This window comes from Mesoplodon bidens (genome assembly GCF_964165515.1).
Source record: "Mesoplodon bidens genome assembly, chromosome: 15".
NCBI classification, from domain to species: domain Eukaryota; kingdom Metazoa; phylum Chordata; class Mammalia; order Artiodactyla; family Ziphiidae; genus Mesoplodon; species Mesoplodon bidens.
This window is the reverse complement of record NC_138171.1, coordinates 40,307,061-40,331,339: the sequence shown is the minus strand read 5'-3', so window position 1 is coordinate 40,331,339 and position 24,279 is coordinate 40,307,061. Positions and strand designations below refer to the sequence as shown.

Here is a 24,279-nt window from a genome sequence, read left to right as displayed (position 1 = left end):
ACTTGCTTTTTTATTATTTTTAGATGATTCTCTTTAAAGATCTCACAGATATAAAGACTTCTTTATATGATGGAATTTAGTTTTTCCCTCTTTAGTCAACAACTATATCTGATGAAGATGATGATCCAGCAAGGAAATCATATCAACCACTGTTTTCTTCCTCCACATAACCCAAAAGCTGTAAGATTTCTTTTTCAGTACGTTTTTCACTCAAACTTGACATTTTCTTCTCACGATCTATTTTATTAACTGACTCCAAACAATCTCTAACGCGTTCCCTCTATTTGGGGATCCAGTGGTCTTCATCAGTGCCTAATTCCCTGACTGCTGTGAAAACTGTGACAGATTTAAGCTTCACTTCTGATTAAGTCTTCCCAGTGAAAGTAACCTGATAGCCTGGCCCAGTATAGAGCCCTAGAAATAAACTTTCCATTTCTGCTTTCCTTTCCCTCAAATTTATGAGCATGTAGGTGGATTAGGGGATTCTACTTGAAGTAGAAAGAGAACTGAGTATCATTATCTCTCCAGCATCTTCTCTAAGCTTGAACCTTAAGCTGTACATCTATTTCGTCCCCATGATGTTAAGCTGATATAACTAGTAAGATAAAATCCAACTGATTCCGAAAGTCCCTGCAAACTTTAATGCCCCAATGCTTAACCTCCTTTGAAGAAATACATTCATGAAAGCATCTATAATCAAAATCCTCAGAACCAAAACACTTAATTTAAGCAAAATGAGGCAAAAACGTTTTGCCTAATGGCTCCTCTAGTGCTTTTCTAGGGGATTACAGCCCCACCACACCTTTTTCTCTGTTAGACACACCAAACAACAATATGACACCAGAATGTAACACCCAGAATGTCATTCCTTGAAGCTAGGGGTTCTGTTTACCCCCCCACCCAGTGCCTACAACAGTGCCTGGAATAGAGAAGAAACTCTGTAACCGTTTATTAAATGGATACGTGGGCAGAAGGGGTGTGGGTACCCCAGGGAACTAAGACCCACAGGAGAAAATCAGGCCCCAAATAATCAAGATTGACAGTACTTCTGAAAGGTGTCACAGTCTCAGATGTATCCACAGAGAATTGGCCACTCTGGTGGTCACACACATCTTACGGGTACATCTTACCCCACATCTTACTGATAAAGCTGTGTCTCAGGCCAAAAAAGCCCTCAAGTGCCACCCAACAGCTCAGAGCCTTCCTGTAAAGATGCATGGTTTCCACATGAAATCAGCTGTCCCCAGTGACTTCTATGTTAATTTTATAACAACTTTCAGCTAATCCCAAACACTTCCAACAGAAGCACCTTTGAATTTCTCAGTCCCCTTTCTAATGCCTCCTTCCTAGTCTCTAAAAGGCTTTGTAATAAATAAGTAAATGTATCCCCAGCTTTTCTCAGTTATGGATGGGAGGAAGACAGCATCAGGAGAGGAGCAACCCAGGACATTACCCTTCAAAATCTTGGAAAGCAGAACACATTAAAAAGGTCGACAGAGAAAATGAAAAAAAAAAAAAAAAAAAAAGGCTAGGAGTACAGTTCATTAAACACATGGCTTGGTACTGAGCATCTGAGAAAACCCAGGGAAGAAAAACTGACACACCCTCCTTCAAACAGAAGGTCTCTATCCTGACTGCACAACACAATCCCCTGGGGAGCTTTTAAAAGTTCTGATGATGGGGTGGGGGCTCCTCCACCCTCCCATGGTTATGGGGACTTTTTAAAATTCCCCAGGGGATTCTAATGTGCAGCTACGTTTGAGAATCCCCTGCTCTAAGGCTTACAGTTGACTCGCTTCCTCCTCAGACAATACACACTAAAATTAGCCCAATTTTAAGAAAGTGCTAAGCTCTGTTAAAGCTGGTGGTGGGTCCATGGATGTTGGTCATGTTATGCTTTATACTATTCCATAGTTATAAAATATTTCATAGTCCTATATATACATATACATGCCTTTTTTACACAAATATATTTTAAAGCAAGCTCACCATAAAAAGCTCCTCAAAAAGCACAAGTACTAAAAAGCACATTCTAGGGAGTACTGGAACTGACAACATCTGGGGCTTCTACTCCACTGGGGAGAAAAAAAGTCAAGACCAACTCAGTTGGGTCTGCTGACTTGAAAACACTGGTCTGCATTCTGTAACATACTTCACAGTACAGTTCTTGAAAAATGTCCCAGTCAAATTCAGTTCAGAAAGACCAAAAGGTATCTGCTTAACCAACAATCCACCTAAGATCAGCAGAGTTGCCAGGACTAAGCCAGACGGGCTGTGAAATCCTTTATATAATCAAACACCAAAGGGGGTTGCAACAAGACAGTATTACTCCTAGGGCTCAGCTCTAGAACCATCTTTTTAAAATGGGGTGGGGAGAGCATATTCCACTGAATGTTTATCCAGTGACAAGCCCACCCACCCTCCTCCTCATGAAAGAGGCAGTGCAGGCCCTAAAATCACACAGTCTGGGCTCAAATTCTGGCTCTACAATCTGGGGAAGTTATTTAACTTCTCTGAACCTCAGTTTTGTCATCTCTAAAGTGAGGATAATAATGTTACCTACTTCACAGGGCTGTTGTGAGGGTTAAACATGAGAATGCTCTGGGTAAAATGATGATCACATGCACTTAGCCCTCGATAAGTGTTAGCCATCATTATCACTGTTGTTGCTGTTATTAAAATAATCACCCAAATGGTGGTGACTTCTGGCACTGAAGAACAGAGCTTGTTTCCAATTTGTGGTGATTAAGCATTGGAATTCTGTATATTCTTGAAGCATGTCTTTTGGAAGAACCATATCCATATAAACAGGAGAGGAGACACAAATACTCTGGTCTCCAAAAAAAGATGCCCCATAGCTCCTAAGGCCTGGAGTGATGGCAGTGAGGTACAATGGGAGGCTCCCATAAAGGGATATAACATGTGAGTTTTAGATTGGGTCTTGTTTTAATACCAGCTAAGTGATCTTGGGGAAGTTCAAAGACTTTATCGGTTGGGAAATGAGGGCTTTAGACAGTCGTTCTCACTGTTTTTAAACTTCTCAAGTCACTTGGGTTTAAAAGTCAGAGTTCCTACGGGCGCCTCCCCCATCTCGGCCCCTCTCCTCCTCACTCTATTCTAGCCACCATCACCTCCTACAGTTACTCACACACCAAGCCACTCCTTCCTCCAAGTCTTCACCCTTGCTCTTTGCTCTGGTTGAATGCTCTGCCCCTGGCTATCCACATTGCTTGCTCCCTCACTTCCTTCAGGTTTCTGCTCAAATATCACCTCCTCGAAGAGGCCTCATCTAAAACCACCTCTATAAAATTGCACATCTGCACACACATACCAGATTCTATCATATCTTTAACCTGCTTTTAAAAACCCTGTCACTACTCAACACATTATGTATCTGTTTATGATTTACAGCATGTCATCCACCCCTGCTAGAATATAAACCCCATTAGAGCAGATATCTATTTCTCTTATTCACTACAGCATCCCCTGTGTCTACAACAGTGCCTGCCTGGCTCACAGAAGCAATTGATAAATATTTCTTGAATGAAAGAACAGACGACTTCAGATACCTTTTTCTTCCCAAAGAGAATCTCACTCTTAATACATAATATATAAAACAGGTAAAGGTGGAGCTCTGGTTGAATGAGGTCAGGGCCTCCCCTCCACTGACTCAAGTGTCCCCTGAGGTGCCCCAAAAACCACTGCCCAAATGATGTCCAAAGTCACTTACTACTCAGAAAGTCTTCAAGTCCATGTTATTTCTGTGAGACTCCAAAGAGAAACATTAAATTTGATAAATGACTTTCCATTCTGTGATTTCACTTATTATTCACTGGCAGCTGCATAAAGTACCCTAAAAATTCAAACCATACCATGTTCCAGAACTGCTGTATCCCTGAAATATCTACAACCAAATAGTAGGCATGTCCTACTATGGGGGGCAGGGGGCAGGTTGGGATCTCTTTCCATGCCCTGTTACATCGTCTCTGAGCTTCTGGGACCTACTGCTAAGCCTCTAGGCTGCAAAAATCTCACTGCTTCTAAGGGGGTAAGGAAGAAGGGTGGTGGACCCACGTGGAGACAGATGTTATACAATGGAGGATATAAATTTGGGCCACCTGGTGACTTCCTGACTCCACTACGTAGGCTCTTTTTACATCTAAATGACCTCCTGCCTTAGCCAGCTTTGGACTTACATTCAGGAAAACATAGGTTGAGGGAGTATCATGTCCTAGAAAAGAACTCTGCACAAGGCATGAACAGCTGTGAGCAAAACCCCAGAAAAGCCAGCTGACTACAATATTGTGATAAGATCTTATGCACAGCTCAAAGACTTCCTCAAAATTGCAGGAAAGATATGAAATATACTCAGCTAACAAGTAAATAGGACCTTTGCAAATCTCTATCATCCAGCCTAGCAGTGCTGAACTAAGCAAGAGTTATCGACTGAAAGCGTGGTGACCCATCCTCTAACACTGTAATCTAATCCTTAAGCTAAAGACAATTTAATGCCTTTGCATGTCCATATGTTTTCTAATGACGCCATTGCTGTCAGCATGCTACAGGAGTGCTTCTTGGAAGATGGAAGTAATGACAAAGCACATCACTGGGAAGGCAATTATATGCAGTACTAACCATTTTACAATGGCCATATGGGCTTTACTTCAACAATGTAATTTCAAAATCAGCCTGAGCGTACATATTTCTCTGTCCTTAATCCCAGGGACACCATACTAAATGAAATAAGAGTACAGATGAAATATGGGCAGCTCATCTAGAAATCTACAACACAATGCTACGGTAATGTTCATCTGAAAACAGTAAACAGAGGGCACCCACTGCCCTGAAGTGAAATGGACACCCGTCTGTACCTAACCTAATAGAAAACATCACAACAGGGGTATTATAAACCACCCGAGAGGCAAGGAACAACACAAGGAAAAGTTTAAAATACACAGATCCTACCTAGTGTTCACAATCTGGGACAGGCCCGAGAGTGATACAGAACTCATATTGTACAAATATATAAAATTCAGGTATAAGGGATTGCTTTTAAAACTCTGAACTTAAAGGTATGGTGCCTATGACACTGGAGTTTTATAGTTATAGTTAAATTTCAAAGGACATGCTTTGACTTGGGTCTCCCCTACAATCATAAATTGCTAAAAACTGAAATCTGCTGTATTTCCATTTTGGATGTGCAAAAGGATAACCGTGCTCAACTGTAGTTGGAGAGAGAGGGGCAAGACTGCAGGTCTCAGAGCATCAAGCATAATGGTTCTGAGAAGAAACTGCCTCCTCTCTCCAAAAAGACTTTTCACAGAAGTATTTACTTTGACTATCTTCATATTTTCACCCAGAAATCTTTTGAAATGTCACACCCAGGGAGGGTACTGCACGTGTGCGTGTGTGTGTTATACCATTCCTTAAGGGATGGTCATCAGTCAGGTCTGAATCCCCAAGTCTTAGAAGATGAACTGTGTGGAGGCCCAATTTGGCCCAGAGGAGATGAAAAGGGGGCTTCTCAAGACTGTACGGTACTTGGGACTTCCCTGGTGGCACAGTGGTTAAGAATCCTCCTGTCAATGCAGGGGACATGGGTGCGAGCCCTAGTCTGGGAAGATCCCACCTGCCATGGAGCAGCTAAGCCCGTGCGCCCAACTACTGAAGCCCACGTGCCACAAATACTGAAACCCACGCACCTAGAGCCCATGCTCCACAACAAGAGAAAAGCCACTGCAATGCGAAGCCTGCGCACCACAACGAAGAGTAGCCCCTGCTCGCTGCAACTAGAAAAAGCCCGCACACAGCAACGAAGACCCAACGCAGTCAATAAATAAATAAATAAGTTTATATTAAAAAAAAAAGAATGTACGGTACTCTAATCACAGTTGGGATTTCCATAAGAAGCAAATCTAACAGTCACATTCTCTTTTGAGAGAAGAGACCACATACTCTTTTGTAGCAAAGACAAACCTCTACAGGGTGGAGTGGGGTATGGGTGAGAACAATTTGCAAATGTGCTTAGAATAATGAAACAATGACAGAGGAAATAATGTACTATTTGTCATTGGTACCTTCAAGATAAAGATATCTTAGTACATTCTTTCACCAGAAAGAATGCAGTACCTATTAGTTAAAAAACAAAAACAAAAATCTACCAGTAAGGTCTGTCTTACTGTGGAATAGATTGCCAAGAGAAGTGCTACTTCTTAGAATAGTTTAAAATCAAGCAAAATACTTAGGAATTTATAGTAGAAAATAAGCTTATACCCACAATGCCCTGTTGAGAGGGTACCAGTCCCTTCTCCAATTCTACACTTCTGTTCTAGGGGCTGTTGTAAGAAATCAGCAACATTACGTATGTGAAAGGATTCAGTACACAGTTACCCTCAATATTACCAGCCTGAGCACTTGCCTTTGACAAAGGCTTAAAATCTACCCGATCTGTGTGACCAGGAAAAAGGTCAGATTTTAATACAGGGAAAAACAGTGAAAGGGACAGAGAGAAAGAAAAAGAAAAAAAAAATCAAACCAACAACAAACATGCTACAGATGTACTGTATGAGTGGCAGCCACCTATGGTAAACTCCAGCTTTTAAAAACAAAATAAAGAACTTCCCAAAAGATGGTGAGGTACTCTCCCCTCCCTAAATCCTATTATTATACCTAGAAAATCCCTTGTAACCAAGACAATTTTCAGCAGCAACAAGGAACAAACAAATGTAGCCTACCAGAGACCCATTTAGGACTCTGTCACAAAATGAATCTGTATTAAAAGAAGAGCAGAAAGGGATGAGGAGCTCGAGCTTTCAGGTCAGGCAGAAACCGCTGCATTTCCTGCCTCTCATACTGACCTTCTGCAAGTTGACTTAACTTCTCTGAGCCTCAGTGTCTTCGACTATAAATCAGGGATATCATTCATTTTTTCCACAGCGTAGCTCTAATGAGACGATGAATGCAAAATTCCAAGCACAATGCCTGGCACAGAGTAAGTACTAAGTAAGTAGTAGCTCCCTCTCCTGAAGTTTCTTTTCATAGAATTTTTGTGGAAATAGATCAACCCTAAATAAACACTGACTGAGTACCTACTACACATGGATTACTGAGTAAAGGAAGCAACAATTCTGAGAGCCTCAAATACCTCAAGAAGGATATATGTAGGGAGAGTACAGAGGCTAAAGTTAGAGAATAGAGGGAAATGAAACAATACATTAGAAATATAGGAAGATAACTCTGGCTCTCTCTTTTCCAAGGTTCCAGTCATATTCCCAAGTTACACACAACAAGCCATGACAGAGCATATAACAGACCAAGAAAAAATTAACAGCACTTGAACTTCCCACCAGATCCCAAATAAAACACGGAGTACACTGTGTCACGGTCAACACTTCAAAAACTCCCTTAGGCTTTCCCCAAGATCTTAATCCATGGGAAAATCATTTCAAAAAGACGAAATACTCTGAAACTTAAGAAATAAAGCATTGCTCTGAGGTCAGCATTATCAGTAAGCTTATTATTATTACTACTACTATTGCTATTGTTGTTATCTGTGATTCTGGAAACAGAATTGCTGCAGATAAAATTAGTTCTGGGTTGAAATACAGATAAAGGATGGCTTTACTGGACAAGTTTAAAGTATGCATGATCCAAAATACATTGCCAAAAAATTTAACAATTTTTATAAAGTGATCAAGGAAGCGAGAAGTGTTGTAGATATGCTGAATTAAACACAGTTTTTGGTACTTTCAGGTATTACATGAAGCTACTTTTAAACACAGGAAATATTTCTGGAATCACACTATATATTCAGTGCTTAAAAACAGTTATATTCCTTCAACTGAAGATGACCTGGAACAATCTGGGCCACTTCTATATTAGACTAATAAAACTAATTTTAAAACAACACAACTGTCTAACAGGGAAGGTTTTAACACTCAGGTATGAAATCACACCTCCCAGCACACAGGCTGAATTATCCCCCAGCTTCTCACCTGTAATTATCATTTGCTCCCTCTCCAGGTGGCTGTTAGCCACCAAGTATCTTCCTAGGCTCACATCTGTAAGTACAAACTGCCTCTGGGGCCTCACATGCTATGAGGGTGAGAGGGAGGACAAAAACAAAAACTTCATGCTGGCTTAGACAACTTCTGAAAATATCTATCTTCAACACACAGCACAAGAGCAATTTGATAAAATTAAAATACCCTTATGTCACCACGGTTAGTGATAAGTATTTTTCAAATAAAAAGAGTAAATTTACTTCACAGTTCCTGTAGAGGCCAGCTTCTTCCATTAAGGCCAATTCCAAAAATTTAGCAAAAGATCTTTCATCAGTTGAGAGGGCATAATTAGATGTTTTGATTAAAGCATTTTCCTCCCCTGGTTAACAAGATATAACAGATGTCACCGACTTCCCTAATAACAATACAGTCCTGCACTTGGCATCTTTACAATTTTAAAAGTGAACTGTCATATAGAAAAATTATAGCTAGGGTGTCTCCATACAATCATGGCTCTGAAGTGGTTATGACATGCACGGACTTCCCAATGGAACAGATATGGAAAATCATACTCCATATTCATAGCTGCAAGCCCTCCTTAGCACGCACTTGAAAACCAACCTCTGAAATCTGAATGATGTGGGCTTATTCAAATCACCACCAATTATTCCTGGAAGCACCGACCAAGTGAGGTATGAAACCTGTACAGAAAATGCAAATCTCACAGTCACTTTCTTCCAGGAGCACGGGGAACACATGCAGAAAAGTGTCTCAGGAAAAGAAATGCCCACCTAAAGAGACTCACTCTAACAAAATCCAAGCTTCTATGCAGAGAGGAAGAGTACCATACTTGATTTTCTTTTTTAGTCATATTTTTTCACAGTAAGATTCCCCTGGTACATTCACCCAATTTACAAAAATTCGATTTACACCAATTTTGTCAACACATCAGTCCAGGGTATAACTAGAGATAGACCTGCATTTTAAATGAGAGGCAGCCTCTCTGACTGAAGTTCAACTCAAACATCCTGGTTTAACAAGTGCATCAGTGACATTAAGCACAGAGCTAAAGATTACTCAGACCCTCTCTCTGTCAGTTGCATGTGTTATTTATAGGACAGTATATTAATCATGTGTTCCCCTTATTATTTCCTATGTTCTGGTCCTAAGCTATTTGGTCTGCCAAATTAATACATTCCATTGTTGCTGCAATCTAAACAATGCTTGATACAAGATTAATAAAATAGTTGGGTTCTCTGCAACCACAACATACACACCCAGGGAAATTCATCAATGTCTTTTTATTTGCATATTTGGCTGACTGCCCCCTGCAGCAAATATGTAAGGTACCAATGCTCAGGTATCCTGGTTTATGGTTTGCATTTAATTCAGGGTGTCAATCTGCTTCTGTTTTAATTACATCCATCTTGATATGTTATTACAATCTCATGAAAACTTCTTTTCATTGTATGAATGGCTATAAATATATACACATGACAAACAGTTGTTATAAATTTTCTGGTTCAGCAATAAACAGGCAAGATGGCTTAGCCAACACATCATGTGGATTTAATATTTTGAGTCTTTCTTCTTCAGAAGAAAAGTTTGGTTGAGTGTTCAACTCAACCATATTCCAAAGTTCACTTGTTTCAAATGTTCTGCTACCAACTTTAGTAAGTTGCTCTGAGTCTCTCTGAATTGCCAGGCTGAAGAAAAATATTCTACCCAAAAAAATTACGTTAAAATTTTAAGCGGCCACATTAAGATCATCTTACATTCAAATAATTATTTTATCTTCCCATCGGTTATTCAAGGATAAGAAACCCTCACATCATCACCCTAATATTTATTTTTTCTCTTACATCCTCATTATGGAGGGGAGGGGGTGTTAAAAAAGACTAATGGACCTGCAGAGAAAGGCCAATTGTACACTGGGGGAAAGATACTGGGTAACAATCAGAACATTTCTTGGGAAAAATGGGAATCTTTACAATCATGGTTGATCATCCTCATTTGCAGTTATTATTATTATTATTATTATTATTATTTTACCTTCCAATGTTCCCAATCCTTAGGAATCCAAGTACTGAGGAAAAGCAGTCTCCTAGTTTCACTGGATAACACTGAGAGCCTCTAACTCCCAGTGTGATCTTAAGCAGGACAATTAACCCCTCTAGGCTGTGTTTTCATTTGCAAAATGAGAGGAAGAACTACAGCATTTCTAAAGACAACAACTGTGCCTCTAATGTCGCTCTGGCTTAGAAAGCACATCAACCAACAATAGCTGAACTGAAATGGATCAAAAGACTGCTCTGAAAAAGTTGAGGTCCTAACTTTAGGATAACACCCCCTGAAGATGTAGCTATGCACATTAAACTCAAAACTGTAATTTTCACATATAATCAAACTGATCAGCCTAACAAATGAGAAAGGAGCAAACTTTGTAATATGTAGCAACACACAATACCAAATGCTTGTTTCCCCTTTTGCCCCAGTGAAAGTATGATTTCACTTGAACTATATAAGATCATTTCTTAGAACAGCACAATCCAGGATCTTCATTATTTTTGCCAACTGAACATGTACAGAGAGAATGGGTGGAACATTGGAATTTCTAGTATGTGGCTGGAAAACAAGTGATATTCTAATGTTCAACTACTGTTCCATCTAAATCTTTATTTCCTTAGGTTTTTTTTTTCTTACTTAGTTTCTAACTATGGAAAACTATTCACTAAATCACCTTTAGCCAGCAACCTTTAGCCAGTAAGCATAACTGCACAGAGACCCTAGCAAACAACCAAAAAAAAAAAAAAAAAGTCTACTTCACTATAACTATCGAGAAATCACTGCAAAACTAGACTCTCTTAATTCCTCTTTTCAAGCTCTAAAATATCACTGCCATGAGAAACTTTGCAGAAATGTAAAATGAAGTTGGTGGGTTGTGCTACACGGAAAGGTAGGTGTGGAGACAAGGAAAACAACATCCCTGACATCCCTCAGGAATCATCACAACTTGACCCTGGCATTGACTTAAATCCTGTCCCAGATTCAGTCATCACATTTCACCCATATAACCCAGAGTCGCATTTTGTCTTCACAGGCTGTGTTTCTGTATCTAACCCAGGTCATTTCAAAATGCTTCAGTTAATAACAATCACACAGTACTTGAAATTTGAAGGCTTTCTGTCAAAAATGAATCCCAACCTGCATTAGCCATTTTCCTTTACTTACAAACTGTGGGCTTTCCCTTCTCCTCTTGTGACTCCATTTTACTTGTGTCCAAATGCCATATCTCCGCGCACTTGGGTTTTCCAGGGCCCAGAGATATGGCACTACATGGTATAGTGGCAAGCCAAAACGACAAAATATATGTATGTACTTGGTCATTTGTGGTATTTATTCAGGCAAACTCTAACCAGAGCTCACAAATGAATGAGAAATCAGAATGATGAGCTGGTAACATCCCAGAAAACTGAGGCAAGCAATTTATCCTCATGGTGCTACCTTCAGAGTCCCTCAAACAGACTGTCAATGTTCAAATAATAAGGTTTGTAATTCAAAGTTCTACATTTCATTCAGAACTTCCTAAATCCATTGCCTTTCAAAATTCATAATTTTGATAACTCTATCTCAGTAAAGGAAGAGAAGAGGAAAGGGGGAAGGAAGTTGGGAGGGAGGGAGAGAAGGAGGTAGGTGGGCAGTGGGTGGTGGGGAGTCTACTGGATCCTAGGATGAGACTGACACATGCACTAGTATATGAAATAAAAACCTAGAAAGACGGCAGCAATACAAATGATTTCAGGTTACAAGTCCCCTTGCAAAAGATGGAATCAGAGACTGAAAAGGAATGACACAGAGAAGCCTGTACTTGCCTAGTCTCTTCCTAAGCAAGCAAAGGAAGCCAGACTAAGTTAAATCCACCCCTCCCCTCTTCAGTCACTAACAGCATAAAAAGGATCTATTCTTTGTGACCTTACAAGATAAGTACTGACTGCATACCCCCTACCCTGCAGGCTTGTTAGAAGAAATGAAGTAAGAACACAGTTCAGATCTGGAAGAAGAAACGCAAATTTAGGGCCTCACCAGCCTTAAATTCTGTGCCCCACTTCTAGAAAAAAAAAAAAAATCTGCATTCATCTATTCATTGAACAGGCACACATTATATAAGAAAAACTGTTCTGACCCAGCTAAATGTCCCTAAATTGGTTTTGATGCTCTCCTGTCTTGGGTTTCGCCAAATTAATTCCCTTCCTGCTCTTCCAAACTTCAATTATTTGAGAGGTTTTTTCAATCTGATTTTTTTCCAGAACTTTCTCAAATGAATAGCTGCTATCCCATTACCAAGGTCTTTTTCCTATATCAACAAAATATTGGGTTTAATCCTAACCCTGAAAAAAGTGTTGATTCTTGAGAAAAAAAAGAAATAGTATGAGGCACTTTTACAAAGTTAGGCTACACTTAATATATTAGTATATTACAGCATAGGGGTAAAATAAAATGTAAAAACACTAACCCACCATCCACCCTCTGCATGCGTGCACACACACACACTCCCTCCATCAAAAAGTACAACTGACCTTATGTCCAAAGGCTTCCAAATTTAGCAAGTGGAACCTAAATTATTCTTTAACAGCTGCCCTCAACTCTTATTTTTTTGGCTTGGGGACCTTATTTCTAATCCTCACATTCTCTCAAACTAAATAATCACCATTTTTTTTTGACAGCATATAGAACTGTTGTATAGTTAGAATCTCTTTAACACCCTCAATGCTCCTTGAATCTCCTGGAATCATATTGAATGCCCTGTCTTTTTTAACCCTTTTTCAATGGTGAAAGCTAGAGGAAAACACTCTCAAAAAGGATTAAAGGGTAATCACTAACTTTGTGATTCAGTTTTTAAATTTACTGATTCATGTATACCCTGCCTACTTCCAGAAAAGATCTAAAGTAGTTCATCTCAACAACTAACACAAGTCATGTGGAATCACCATATCGCCATCTTTGACCTCATCTCCCATAAATACTCCTGGAGTGATGCTCTGCCTTGTTCAGTGAAATACTGAAATTCAGTAAGCATAGTAATATACTTGAATTCATAACCAAGCACGTTCACAGTCCTTTTTTTTTTTTTTTCTGTAGACTTTCTCACCACTTAGGAACTCCTCAGATCCTAAAGCTATGCAAATTGTCTGAAGTGAAATGCTGGAACTGACCCATTTACTCCACAGTCCCATCCCAAACTTCCCAAGATAGAAAGAGAAAAATGTAACAAAAACATAGCTCCATAGCTTTCACTGGCTGTGTAACAGCAGATGAAGGGTTCTGACCTTTCTTGAATGAACACATCATACATAAGCGAGCAAAAGGCAGATAATCTGAAACCTTTATTTTAACATCAGTGTCAACCGCCTTTCTCATCCAGCCTTCGTTCCCAGCTTGCTAAAAATCAGCATTACAGGAAACCAGAAGGAACCAAGATAGGATAAAACTCAACTCTGGCTGGAAGGCAGCTTGGTAGCATCAGAATTGGGCTGCTATCACAATGAAAGAACTATTAATGAGATCACTCACCAATATTCACCTCATGTGTGGGGTTGCTAACAATCAATGAAGGGCTGACACCAGGCAGGAAAAGGGAGCAGAAGGAAAAGTGGACTAATCATCATTATTTACATCTCACACTCCCCTTGCCACTCCTACTTAAGCAGCAGCCTCTACTCTGACTCCAAACTTCTGTGCCTGGTTTTCCAAGTTGTCTATCATCAGCCCACTCACCCTAGACTCAGAGACTATCAAGTGCCAAGACCTGGAAGGGACCATTGAAATCTTTTCCAGCATTTCCCATACTGGATTATAGATTATGAATTATAATGCCAAGAATGAAAGTGCCCTGTGGTCATATAAATTAGGAAATAAGGCACATCACTTCTCCTTCTCTAATATCAAAACTCATATACACATTACAAAAGACTTCTAACCTGGGCAGAACAAGTCGCCCATTTAATTTTGTCTAGCCCATCAAGTTCCAAAACTATCTGAGAGTAGATCACATTTTTTTGGTCTGGAACACAACCTATGAACATCCACAGAACTATGTCCCGTTCCAGCTTGGGTACCTTTGCTCTAAAACTACTCTAAACCTCTCAACTTGTGGAAAAAGAAAATGAGGCTTTTAAAGAGTGCCTTCCCAAGGTCACTCAACTGGTTAGGACAGCCAAGCCTGGAGTGTGGGTCTCCACTGGTCTCCCGACTCCCAAACAAGCACTCTTTCTTACACAATTTTGTTCTCATTTCTACCAGCACTCCCTTGCCCGCAAAACCTAATCACTCATCTTGTTTCTGTGCCTTCTTCACCATTCCCTCTTTTTAGAATGCCCACCCCCCCACACTCCCTCCGTGTCTATCCAAATCACTTCAACCTTCTAGGCCCCATATTCTCCAGGAAGCCTTCTCAAACACTTCAGCCTATCTCACTATCCCTTCTCTGAAAGCCTATTGCACCTAGTTGGTATTAGGCATTCAAGTGCCTGTTTCAAAAACATTTTATAGGTGCTGGACTTAATTTTTCAACTAAACTGCTTCAAGACACTATATATATTTTAGGTGTCTGCACTCTTTCTAGTACCTTGCACATATCAAACACTCCATGAATATTTGCTGACTGATACAAGGAAAACGATTAATGCTTTTTAAACAACGGAATAAGTGAGATTTGACCACAGTAAATTATTACAGCCTACAAACCTGGCACGTTACAAGCACATCAAATTCTGTACAGCCTATTTACACTACCAATGTGCACGTAAGCCCTGAAACACATAGGAAATGAAGACCACATGAAAGTCTTAGTTTGATCCTCCACCCACCAGAACTGAGTCTTCCTTCATTTTCACAAGCCTGCAAAGCTCCAACTAGCCTCCTACCTGCTAATCCCACAATTTCATCTTTGCTTCCCTTGGTCAGTTGGACAAAAGGAGGCTGCCCTAAGAACCCAGTACATAGCAGCCGAGTGAGGGGAAAAATAATGGATTTGCAGATTTTCAGTCATAGTGCTCACATGGCTTCCTAATCAAGACTACACAGAAAGAAATGCAAATAACGACAGAAAGGTAATATTATCTGGCACATCAGGGTATGCTGACAGTACTAGAACCCCAACATTCCCATTTATACTTTGTTTGCTGGAAACCACTTTTTAATGAGGCTTGATATCTGGGGATATTCACTTGTATTCAAAGAATATTCAAATAAACAATACCATACCAAATGGTAATTCTGCTTCTCAAATGCATAATGAAAAGAACACCATGTTCAACTTTCGCCTCCTCACTTACCCTCTTATCTTCTATCATGAGGCTCTTCACAATCACATACTTGAACTTCAGGGCACAATTACTCAAGACAAGTGTCCCTGCAGAATACGAAACTACCTCTGCCAGTTTCACTGCATATAAAGTGTGGGACTTCTCAAACCCCATCCAAAGCTTTCATTTTAAATAAGAACCAACAGTAGTGAAAAATAAATCAACATAAAAATGTAGATTCTCATTAGACAAGTTTCTTATTTTTCCTCCAGTACTGTAAGTAAAACCACAGTTAGTCTGGAACAATTTTATCAGGACATTTCATTATGAGTTAGGAGCCCCTTCTTAAAAGGGAAGTCAAAATGAGCTACTCTAGACAAAACCATAGGAGTCAAATGATGTGCCCATTAACACCCAAAGTATACACTCCACAGTTAGCTAGCTACTGCTCTGAACCCACATAAGCTTAAAAGCCAAGCTGCGCAAGCCAATATTTCTGGTTTCTAATCACAGTATCACACTAGCAGCAACCTTGATGACACGTGGTGACAAGTGATTTCATTTCTACACACAAAAACACAGTATGTATTTAGGATAACTCTTAGAATCTCTAATAATTCTTAACATTTACAAGCACTCCTGTAACATACATTTCTGTCCAAGTTCATAGTTTACTTGTCTGCTTCCTAATAAGCTCTCACATTTCTTAGTGATAGTTCAGTAAATCTTCCAAACTGAGTACAGTGGGACACCAGAGGTTTTATTTTAATGATCACCACACACATATGTCTGACCATCCAGCATGGACACAAATGTGATAAGCAGCAGACAGTTCTACCTTTTCCCAGAGAACCAGACATACATGATGATTTTTATTCCCCACTGTGTGTTTTTAACCTCAGAAGTGTATTTACAGCTTTCCTACAAAAATTAGGATGCCTAAATGTGAACACTGACAGGATATTTGATGATATTAGGGAACTGTTGTTAATTAACCTGGGTGTGATAATGGTACTATGGGTTTGGGTGGGTTTTTTTGGGGTGGGTTTGTTTTTTGGTTTTTTTTGAGTCATTACCACTTAGAAATATATACCAATTTTCTCACATCACATCTCACATCACATCTGGGAGGAGAGAATGAGTAGATGGCCTAAAGATGAGACATGAGTTGGCAATTGTTGAACCTGGTGGTGGTGTGTCAGTACATTGGAGATTGCTATACTGTTCTCTCTACTTCTGTATATGTTTAAATTTTTCTATAAAGTTTTAAAGAAACTTTTTAAAAAGTCAGACCTTTATACCCACAAAAAGATAGTCAAATGATATTCAGATATGAAGGTAGTGTAATATTCAGCTAACCAAAGTAACCTGGGTTTTGAATCTAGAAAAGTAGCAGAAAAATAATCACAGCAAGGAAAGGAATGGTATTAATGGTACATTTCAAACTTGGCCTTTAAAAATTAAAAATTTTTTTACACCCAAAAGAAACTAGAATGGGCACATTTTCTCTCAAAAGCCAGATGGATAGACATATACATCACAAGCCCAGTCAAATATTTATTAAAAGTAGAACAATCAAAAACAACTGCATAAGTTATATTTATCTTTACTTGGCCTTCAAAAATGTTCATGGGAATCTGGAGGCCCCTCTTGCTTACTTACTGAGAAGGGCCACATAGCAGAGCAGGATAACCATGCAGGAAGCAAAACCACTTATAAGCAGCTCTTACAAATACTGTCCTAAACCAACCACTGATAGCAACCAAATCCTAGGCAGCGTTTTCTAATTCATGTACTAGGACACGTATTGACATTTCAATTCCTATTTTAAAGCAAAAGAGAAGCAGAGAGACAGAGAGAAAGAGGTCACACTGTACAGTACCCTCCCACCTTGGCAAAGTTGAAGCCACAGTTAGAATTATCCTAACAAGTGGTGAGCCTCAACACTCAAAAGAACTCCATAAGATCCATTTTAGCCAATAAACCACCAGTTCTAGAACCCAAGGACAACTGATTCAATCACTAACATCAGAATCTATGGCCACCAATACCACCACCCTCCCTTCCTCCCCAACCACTAGCCACCATCCACCACCATCACCACCAGCAGCCCAACCAAAAAGCAGTTTAAACAGAAAAGAACAACCCTAACAGGAAGGCTTCCTTTTTAAAAATATTTAAACTTGACACCCAAACACACACACAGAACCAGCCGTCTAAACCTCTAAACCTGTACAGTTACCGCATGTGAGACTTAAGCTGTCATTAACAAAGCTTGCATTTGAGCATTGCAAACAATACCATAATAACAGCAAAAACCAAAGGGAAGAGGAAAAGTTTCTTTCAGGAACCTCAAACCATCACACCAGGTGCAGAAAAGGCTAGAAACCAACTCCTATCTTGGTTTTGTTCTTAAGAAAGCCGGACCAACTCTGCAGAGTCTCAAAGCGCTCTGTATGTGTGGCGTGTTGGGGGTGGAGGAGAAAAAAGGAGGTTACCTTTATACAGGCCAGTGACCCATGCCAGCACCAAATCAGATCCATCCAGGTAGAGAGAGTTTCCCTCTGACCCCTGGACAATCTCCTCCTACCTGCCCCCCATCACCACCCCCAAGGAGCCCTTTAGCTGGCAGAAAAATGTGCATTTGGAAATCAATGCTGCAGGTGCCCAAAGAATAAAGAAAGACACACAGAGATATACACACACACAAAGCCAATCAGAAAGATAAAAAAAAAGAAAACACAAAAAAAAAAAAAAAAAGGAAAAGGAGAGGGACAATTGGGTGACAAGCCCTTCAGATACCAGCTAGGATTTTATTCTTTCCTCCCACCAGTCCTCTCTAGTGTACATTTTTCTGTCCTTTAACCGAATTGCTCATGTACACACACATGTGCATATGTATGTGTATAGATAATATTACAATTAACCCTTTCTGTAATAGAGCCCTGTACGGAATACAGAAAGATATTCCATCCTTTCCTCTCTTCCCTCCCCTCCTCCCTCCTTTCTCCCAACCAGGAGAAAACGCCCCCTTCCCCAGCTTCACCAAAAAAAAAAAAAAAAAAAAAGAAAAGAAAAGAAAAGAAAAAGGAAAGAAAGAAAAAAGAAATTTAAAGAAAAAAAGGGGGTAGGGGAAGGGGGGCAAAGAACCACAAAACCCCATCAGTCTCTGGTCCCGAGGACACCCAGGAAAGGTCTATACAAACACACACACAGGGACATATGGCTCTGTAGAAAGCACACAGAGAACCGTCCACAGGCGCCCCAAACCCAGCAGACTTCCACCAGCCAAGAAGCCATGATTGGGGAGGGAGAGGAGGAAGGAGTAGGGGCAGAGCTCTCCGTGGAGGGGGGCGCATTGTTGTGATGCCTGAACCCCTTTCTTTCTGCCCATCTGCTGTGGAGGGGGTGCGGGGAGGGGGCGCAGGGGGAAGGCGAGAGAGAACGAGGAAACCTGGAGACCAGGCACGGCTTGTCGATTCCCTCCTGCTGCCTGTCTGCCCGCGCCCCCAGCTCCCCCCCACCACCAACAATAAGACCTCAGCCTAGACAGACAGACAGCCAGACCGACCAGAGCGCGGCGGGGGAGGCACCAGAGCCGGGCGCAGCCGGCGGCGGGGGGCGGGGGTCGTGCCTATAAAGGGAAACCGGGGGGAGGGGGTCCCCCTTACCTCCAGCGCTTCAAAAGTGACAAAGCTGGTCATGGCAAATCCATCAATGATGTCCTCTTCGGCTGAGGTGGACTCTCTCCGCTTCCTCCGCGGGGGTCTGGGCCGGGACGGGGCGGAGGACGGGGGCTTCCCATTGTCTTCCTTGTCGGAGCCCGACGACGAGGCGAACGAGGGCGCCCGGGTCCGGCCGGCCCCGCCGCCGCCGGCCGCGCCGGCCCCCAGTCCGCCCCGGGAGCGCCTCTCCCGGTCTCGCTGAGACCGCGACCGCCGCTTTTTGCGGAGTCCATGGCCCCGCGTCGGGCCATCCATGGCTCTGCTTCGCCGGGGTCTCCCCGCTAGCCGCCTGCCCGCCACAGGCTCCGGCCGCGGCCGCACAAAAAAATTGACACCAATCCCTCCCTCCCCCTTCTCGGCTTCCCTCCGCCCCGAGGAGGGCGCGGGGGAGACGGCGGCCGAAAGAAGGGAGAGAGGGGAAGAAAGAGCGGAGAAAGAAAAGGGGGAAGGGGCGGAGAGAGGGAGGAGGGACGGGAGCGAGGGCGAGAGGCGAGGAGCCCAAGTGCGGGGCTGCCCACAGCACCGAGGGTCGGAGATTCCTGTGAGCAGCGCCGAGCAAAGTAATGGCTGAACACACAGGTCTCCTTTAGAGGGGAAAAAAAAAAAAAAAAAAAAAACTCACCAAGCAGGCAATAAATCAGAATAGCGGAATGCTTTGATCAAGAGACTAGGAGGCTCCGGGGAGCCCTCCCCGCGGCCATTCTCCGCCGCGCCCCCCGCCCCCCGAAAACGCCTGCCCCCCCCTCGACTCCAAATCGGGCCCGAAAAGGTCGCGGGAAAGTGGGGGCAATGAACTTCACCCGCCCCTCGCGCAGGAAAACACCCCCGACGCCTCTCACACACGCCTCAGAGAAAACTCACTCCCTGGCTCCAAAATTTTTAAGAAATGCATCCAGGGGAGGCCAAGGCTTCCAAGCGACCTGAGAGGGACGAGACCCCCCAGAGAGGGAAGCATAATAATGAAATAATTAGGAGGGGAGAGGGCGAAACTGGAAGAGGTGGAGAAGGGAGGTGGAGGAAGGGAAGGAGGATGCTGTAGCAGTTGTGGGGTTTGCTTTTCGGGCTTGGAGGGGGGAGGAGGAGGAGATGAAAGAAGAGAAGAAGCAGCCCCTGAGACTGCCACCCACCCCCCCTCCTCAAAAAAATGTTTTTTCCAGTCCCAGATAAGAGGTCACCCTTCCTCAAAAAAGGGAGGGGGTGAGTCAGTCGACGAGGAAAGCAGAAAGAAATCTCCAGCGGGAGAGACACCGGTGTGCCGCCGCCGCCGCCTCTTCTCTTCGCCCAGCCTGAGGGAGAAGCGCGGCCAGGAAGCGCCAGGAACGCCGCTCTCACCGCCGCCGCTAACGCTGCCACCGCCGCCGCCGCGAGAGCCCCGAGCCGGAGGGTGCACGGCGTGTCCCCCGGCGGCTGCAGCCGGAGCCCGGGCACGGCCCCATCCTCCGCCCGCCTGCCTCGCTCAGCTCCCGCTCCTCCCCCTCCGCGGCCGGCCCACCGCCGCCGCCGCCCGCCTCAGCCCAGCCCCGTGCCCGCCCGCGCGCGCCGCGCGCACGCGCACCGCCCTCCCCGCGCCTCGCTCGGCGCGCGCTCCCGCCCCCGCGGCCCCGGCCGGCTGGATCACGTGGCCGGCCGGGCTCCCTCCACCCCGCCCCCTCCCCAGTTGTAGAGTGTGTAGAAAGCAAAAGGCTGGGGGCTGGCCGCGCTCGCGAGCCCAGGGCATGCGCGCTGGGGCGGCCGGGCCTGCGCACTGGGGGCGGAGGGGAGCCAGGAATGGGGAGCGAGGGCGGGTGGGGGCGTGGAGGGTGCAGCCCGCGTGGGGTCAGCTGCGACCCGACAGAGTTGGCGCGCGGGAGTGTGGGAGCCGCGGAATGTTCCCGCCAGCCGCACCGGGGTCAAGTGCGGGCCGCTGTCGCCTGTCTACTCCGCGCGCCCAGCTCCGCGCCCTCCTCCGCACACTTGTCCTTGGACCCCCCTACCCCAGGCCAGCTGGAGGCGCCCCGGCCGCCTTCTCCAGAGACCACCGCCCAGGGTATTTTCCTGGGGCGACCTTCGCAGCGAGGGAAGGAGGGGATTCAGAGAAGGATACCGGGGTAGGGGGGGCGGGGGTTCCCCGAGATGGGGCGCGACTGCAGGCGACAGAAAACGGAGCGGGTGCCAAAGCGAGGGCCTCTGCTCCGCTGGGGGGCACTGGGAAGCCCCACTGCAGAGTTGGAAACTTTTCTGCCACGTGGTAGCACAACGCGTGGCCGAGTGACCCCGCACCCTAATGACCTCTGAGTCCTCCTAGCCTTCGAGCGGGGGCCCTTGAGGCGCGGGAGGCTTCGGAGCACCGAGCGCGCGTCCGGGTGCCGAACTTGAACCTCGGCTGCAGCGGCCTAGGGCGAGGAGGCGGGGCTGGAGGGGGCGGGGACCGCCGCAGACCGAGGTCTCGTTAGACCCGCAAAACACAGACCCTGCCACAGAGGGCTTCCTTTATCTGGGGAGAGGGGGGTTCCCTGCTTTTCCTGTCACTGCCCCTCCTCCCGCCGCAAAGTAGCTGATGCTTATAAAAAGTTGTATTAAAAGAGTTGACTGCAGCCCAGAATAGATAAACAAACGCGACCAGCCTCTCTGGGTAAAAAAGCTGTACATTTTCGGGGCACTGGAATTTCTGATACGGATCAGAAAAACGCCGACAACCCTTTCCACCAGCCTGTTAGTTACCCACGTCAGTTTATGTCCAGGCACATAAACAACATGGCACATCACCCCTTACCCCCAGTACCCTACACTTGGAAGAAAAGGAAAATGAACGGACGTTTTTTAATTGCCCACAATGAATCAGGCACCGTACTGGGCGCTTTGTACATGATTTCTCCTCTTTGAATCTAAATCTGCACGTTTTGTTAGTACAACTGGAAGGAGGTAGAAAAGAAAAAGGACGTGACAACCTGACATACCTAATATTCATTCAATCATTTCTTCATTTAACAATTATTAGAGCCTGTTATGTACCAAGCACTGTGCTGGGAATACAGTGGTCCATAAAACAGAGAAGGTCTTCCTTCTTAGATCTTAATGTTCTAGCAGGCAAACCTCACTCATCTTGCACTTACGACAATTTAATGGTTGGTCATTCCCTTAAGGCACAGTTGTTCAGTGTCCCCATTTCTGGATCCCAGGTCTGGATCTTTCTGAAGTTGAGGTAGGGGACGGGACCGGATAGGAGGATGGTGGACGCCGAGAAACAAGAGCAAAGAGTAGCAACCGCTGAACCGTGAATGAGACTCAAGCTTTCTAAGTGTCCAGGGAACAAACCGTTTGACCTTAGGTAAGACTGTTAAATGATTAGTTTTCTCATCTGTAAGACAAAGAGTTTCAATATGTTCAGAAAGTCCCTTTTCAGGTCTACCACTGGCCTTCTCAAAACACATATTTTCAAGTAGATTGAGTGCTGTATTTCTTGAAACTAGTAACTGATAGATGGGATCTGATGCAATTTATTAGGAACACGGTGCCACCTTCCAAAATTACCTGCCTAAGATAACTGAGCATGCTGCCGCTGGAGCCATTAACTAAAAAGTACCTCTGTACACAGTGTAACTTCTTAGGCATTGTCCCAGCAGCTGCTGAAACCTACTCTGAGGTTATCAAGCTCATTCCTACAAAAGAAAAAAAAAAAAAAAGGCAAGGTCTTTGTAATTTAAAGCAAGGATCTGGGCTTATTTTTAGTATTTTTAAGAATGTGGAACATAAATACTGATAAGTTTCAAGGAAAACTAGCAACTAACGTACTTTCAGTCACTTTTCAACAACTTTGGGGGTTGGGTTGAGGAAGGTGTGAAATTGGCAAATATAATAAAAAGTATAATATTAGTGACTTTCCAGAGTAGCCCTTGGCAGTCCTGTCTTTAAAAAGTAATGTCTGATAGGGAAAAAAAATGGATGGTAATGCACTGCATCCAAGAACCTTGCCTCTGGCAAGAGTAATTTGCAAATGCATTTTGGGATAATGTTTAAATGATTTTTTTTCAGGATGCAAGTGTAATGCTCACTGGAATTGGTAATGCCTTTTGGGTCAGAGTCTCAATTTTCTTCCATCAGTGAATTAAAATTGTTTCTGGATTATATTGTCCATATTTGTTTCTGATTCTCCATATTGTCTATGTTGTAAGAGCTAATGATTAACAGACACCATATAATAAGCACTTACTATGTGCCAGGCATTGTTCTAAGTTGCATTAAAATAAATATCTCATTTAATTCTCATAAATCTTGAAAAAGGTTTTATTATATCTGTTTTACAGGTAAGTAAACTGAGGTGTAAGAAGTTTAAGCATACTTGCCATAGCTGTTTTGTGGTAAGCTGAATTTGGCCTGAGTGACTCCAAAAGTTGTTCTTATAATTGTTATGCTGAAATGCCTTCTTCAGAATGATTCCTCAAGCAATCAAGTGCTATATATATGGTACAACCGCTTTGGAAAACTGCAATATATCTTAAAGGTAAACATATGAAAATACTTTGGCCCAGAAATTCCTTTCCTAGGAATATACTAATATCAAATATATACCAAAAGATATCTATTAACAGCTCAGAGCAACACTATTTATAATAACCCCCAAACTGGAAAACAATCAGAATGTTCATTAACAGTAGATAAATAATTGGTGATATATTCATATAACAGAACACTATACATCACTAAGAATAAACAATCTGCTTTTTTTTTTTTTTTTTTTTTTGCGGTACGCAGGCCTCTCACTGTTATGGCCTCTCCCGTTGCGGAGCACAGGCTCCGGACGCGCAGGCTCAGCGGCCATGGCTCACGGGCCCAGCCGCTCCGCGGCATGTGGGATCTTCCCGGACCGGGGCACGAACCCGTGTCCCCTGCATCGGCAGGCGGACTCTCAACCACTGCGCCACCAGGGAAGCCCTGCTTTTTTTTTAATTAATTAATTTATTTTTGGCTATGTTGGGTCTTCGTTGCTGTGCACGGGCTTTCTCTGGTTGCGGCGAGTGGGGGCTACTCTTCGTTAGGTGCGCAGGCTTCTCATTGTGGTGGCTTCTCTTGTTGCGGAGCACAGGCTCTAGGCGCATGGGCTTCAGTAGTTGTGGCATGCAGGCTCAGTAGTTGTGGCTCATGGACTCTAGAGCGCAGGCTCAGTAGTTGTGGCACACGGGCTTAGTTGCTCCACAGCATGTGGGATCTTCCCACCAGGGCTCAAACCCGTGTCCCCTGCATTGGCAGGTGGATTCTTAACCACTGCAC

General features: G+C 43.4%; 1 protein-coding gene across 4 annotated transcripts in view; it reads right to left on the bottom strand.

The window, feature by feature from the left end:
* The window catches only part of AUTS2 (activator of transcription and developmental regulator AUTS2), a 1,141,238-nt gene extending 1,120,777 nt beyond the window's left edge, over window positions 1-20,461 (bottom strand). For all 4 annotated transcript variants that reach the window (XM_081255239.1, XM_081255240.1, XM_081255242.1 and 1 more), the window contains exon 1: window positions 18,979-20,461. In XM_081255239.1, the coding sequence (XP_081111365.1) occupies window positions 18,979-19,287 (309 nt within the window). In that variant the 5' untranslated portion in view covers window positions 19,288-20,461. The remainder of the gene's footprint in view (window positions 1-18,978) is intronic.
* Window positions 20,462-24,279: the final 3,818 nt, after the last annotated feature.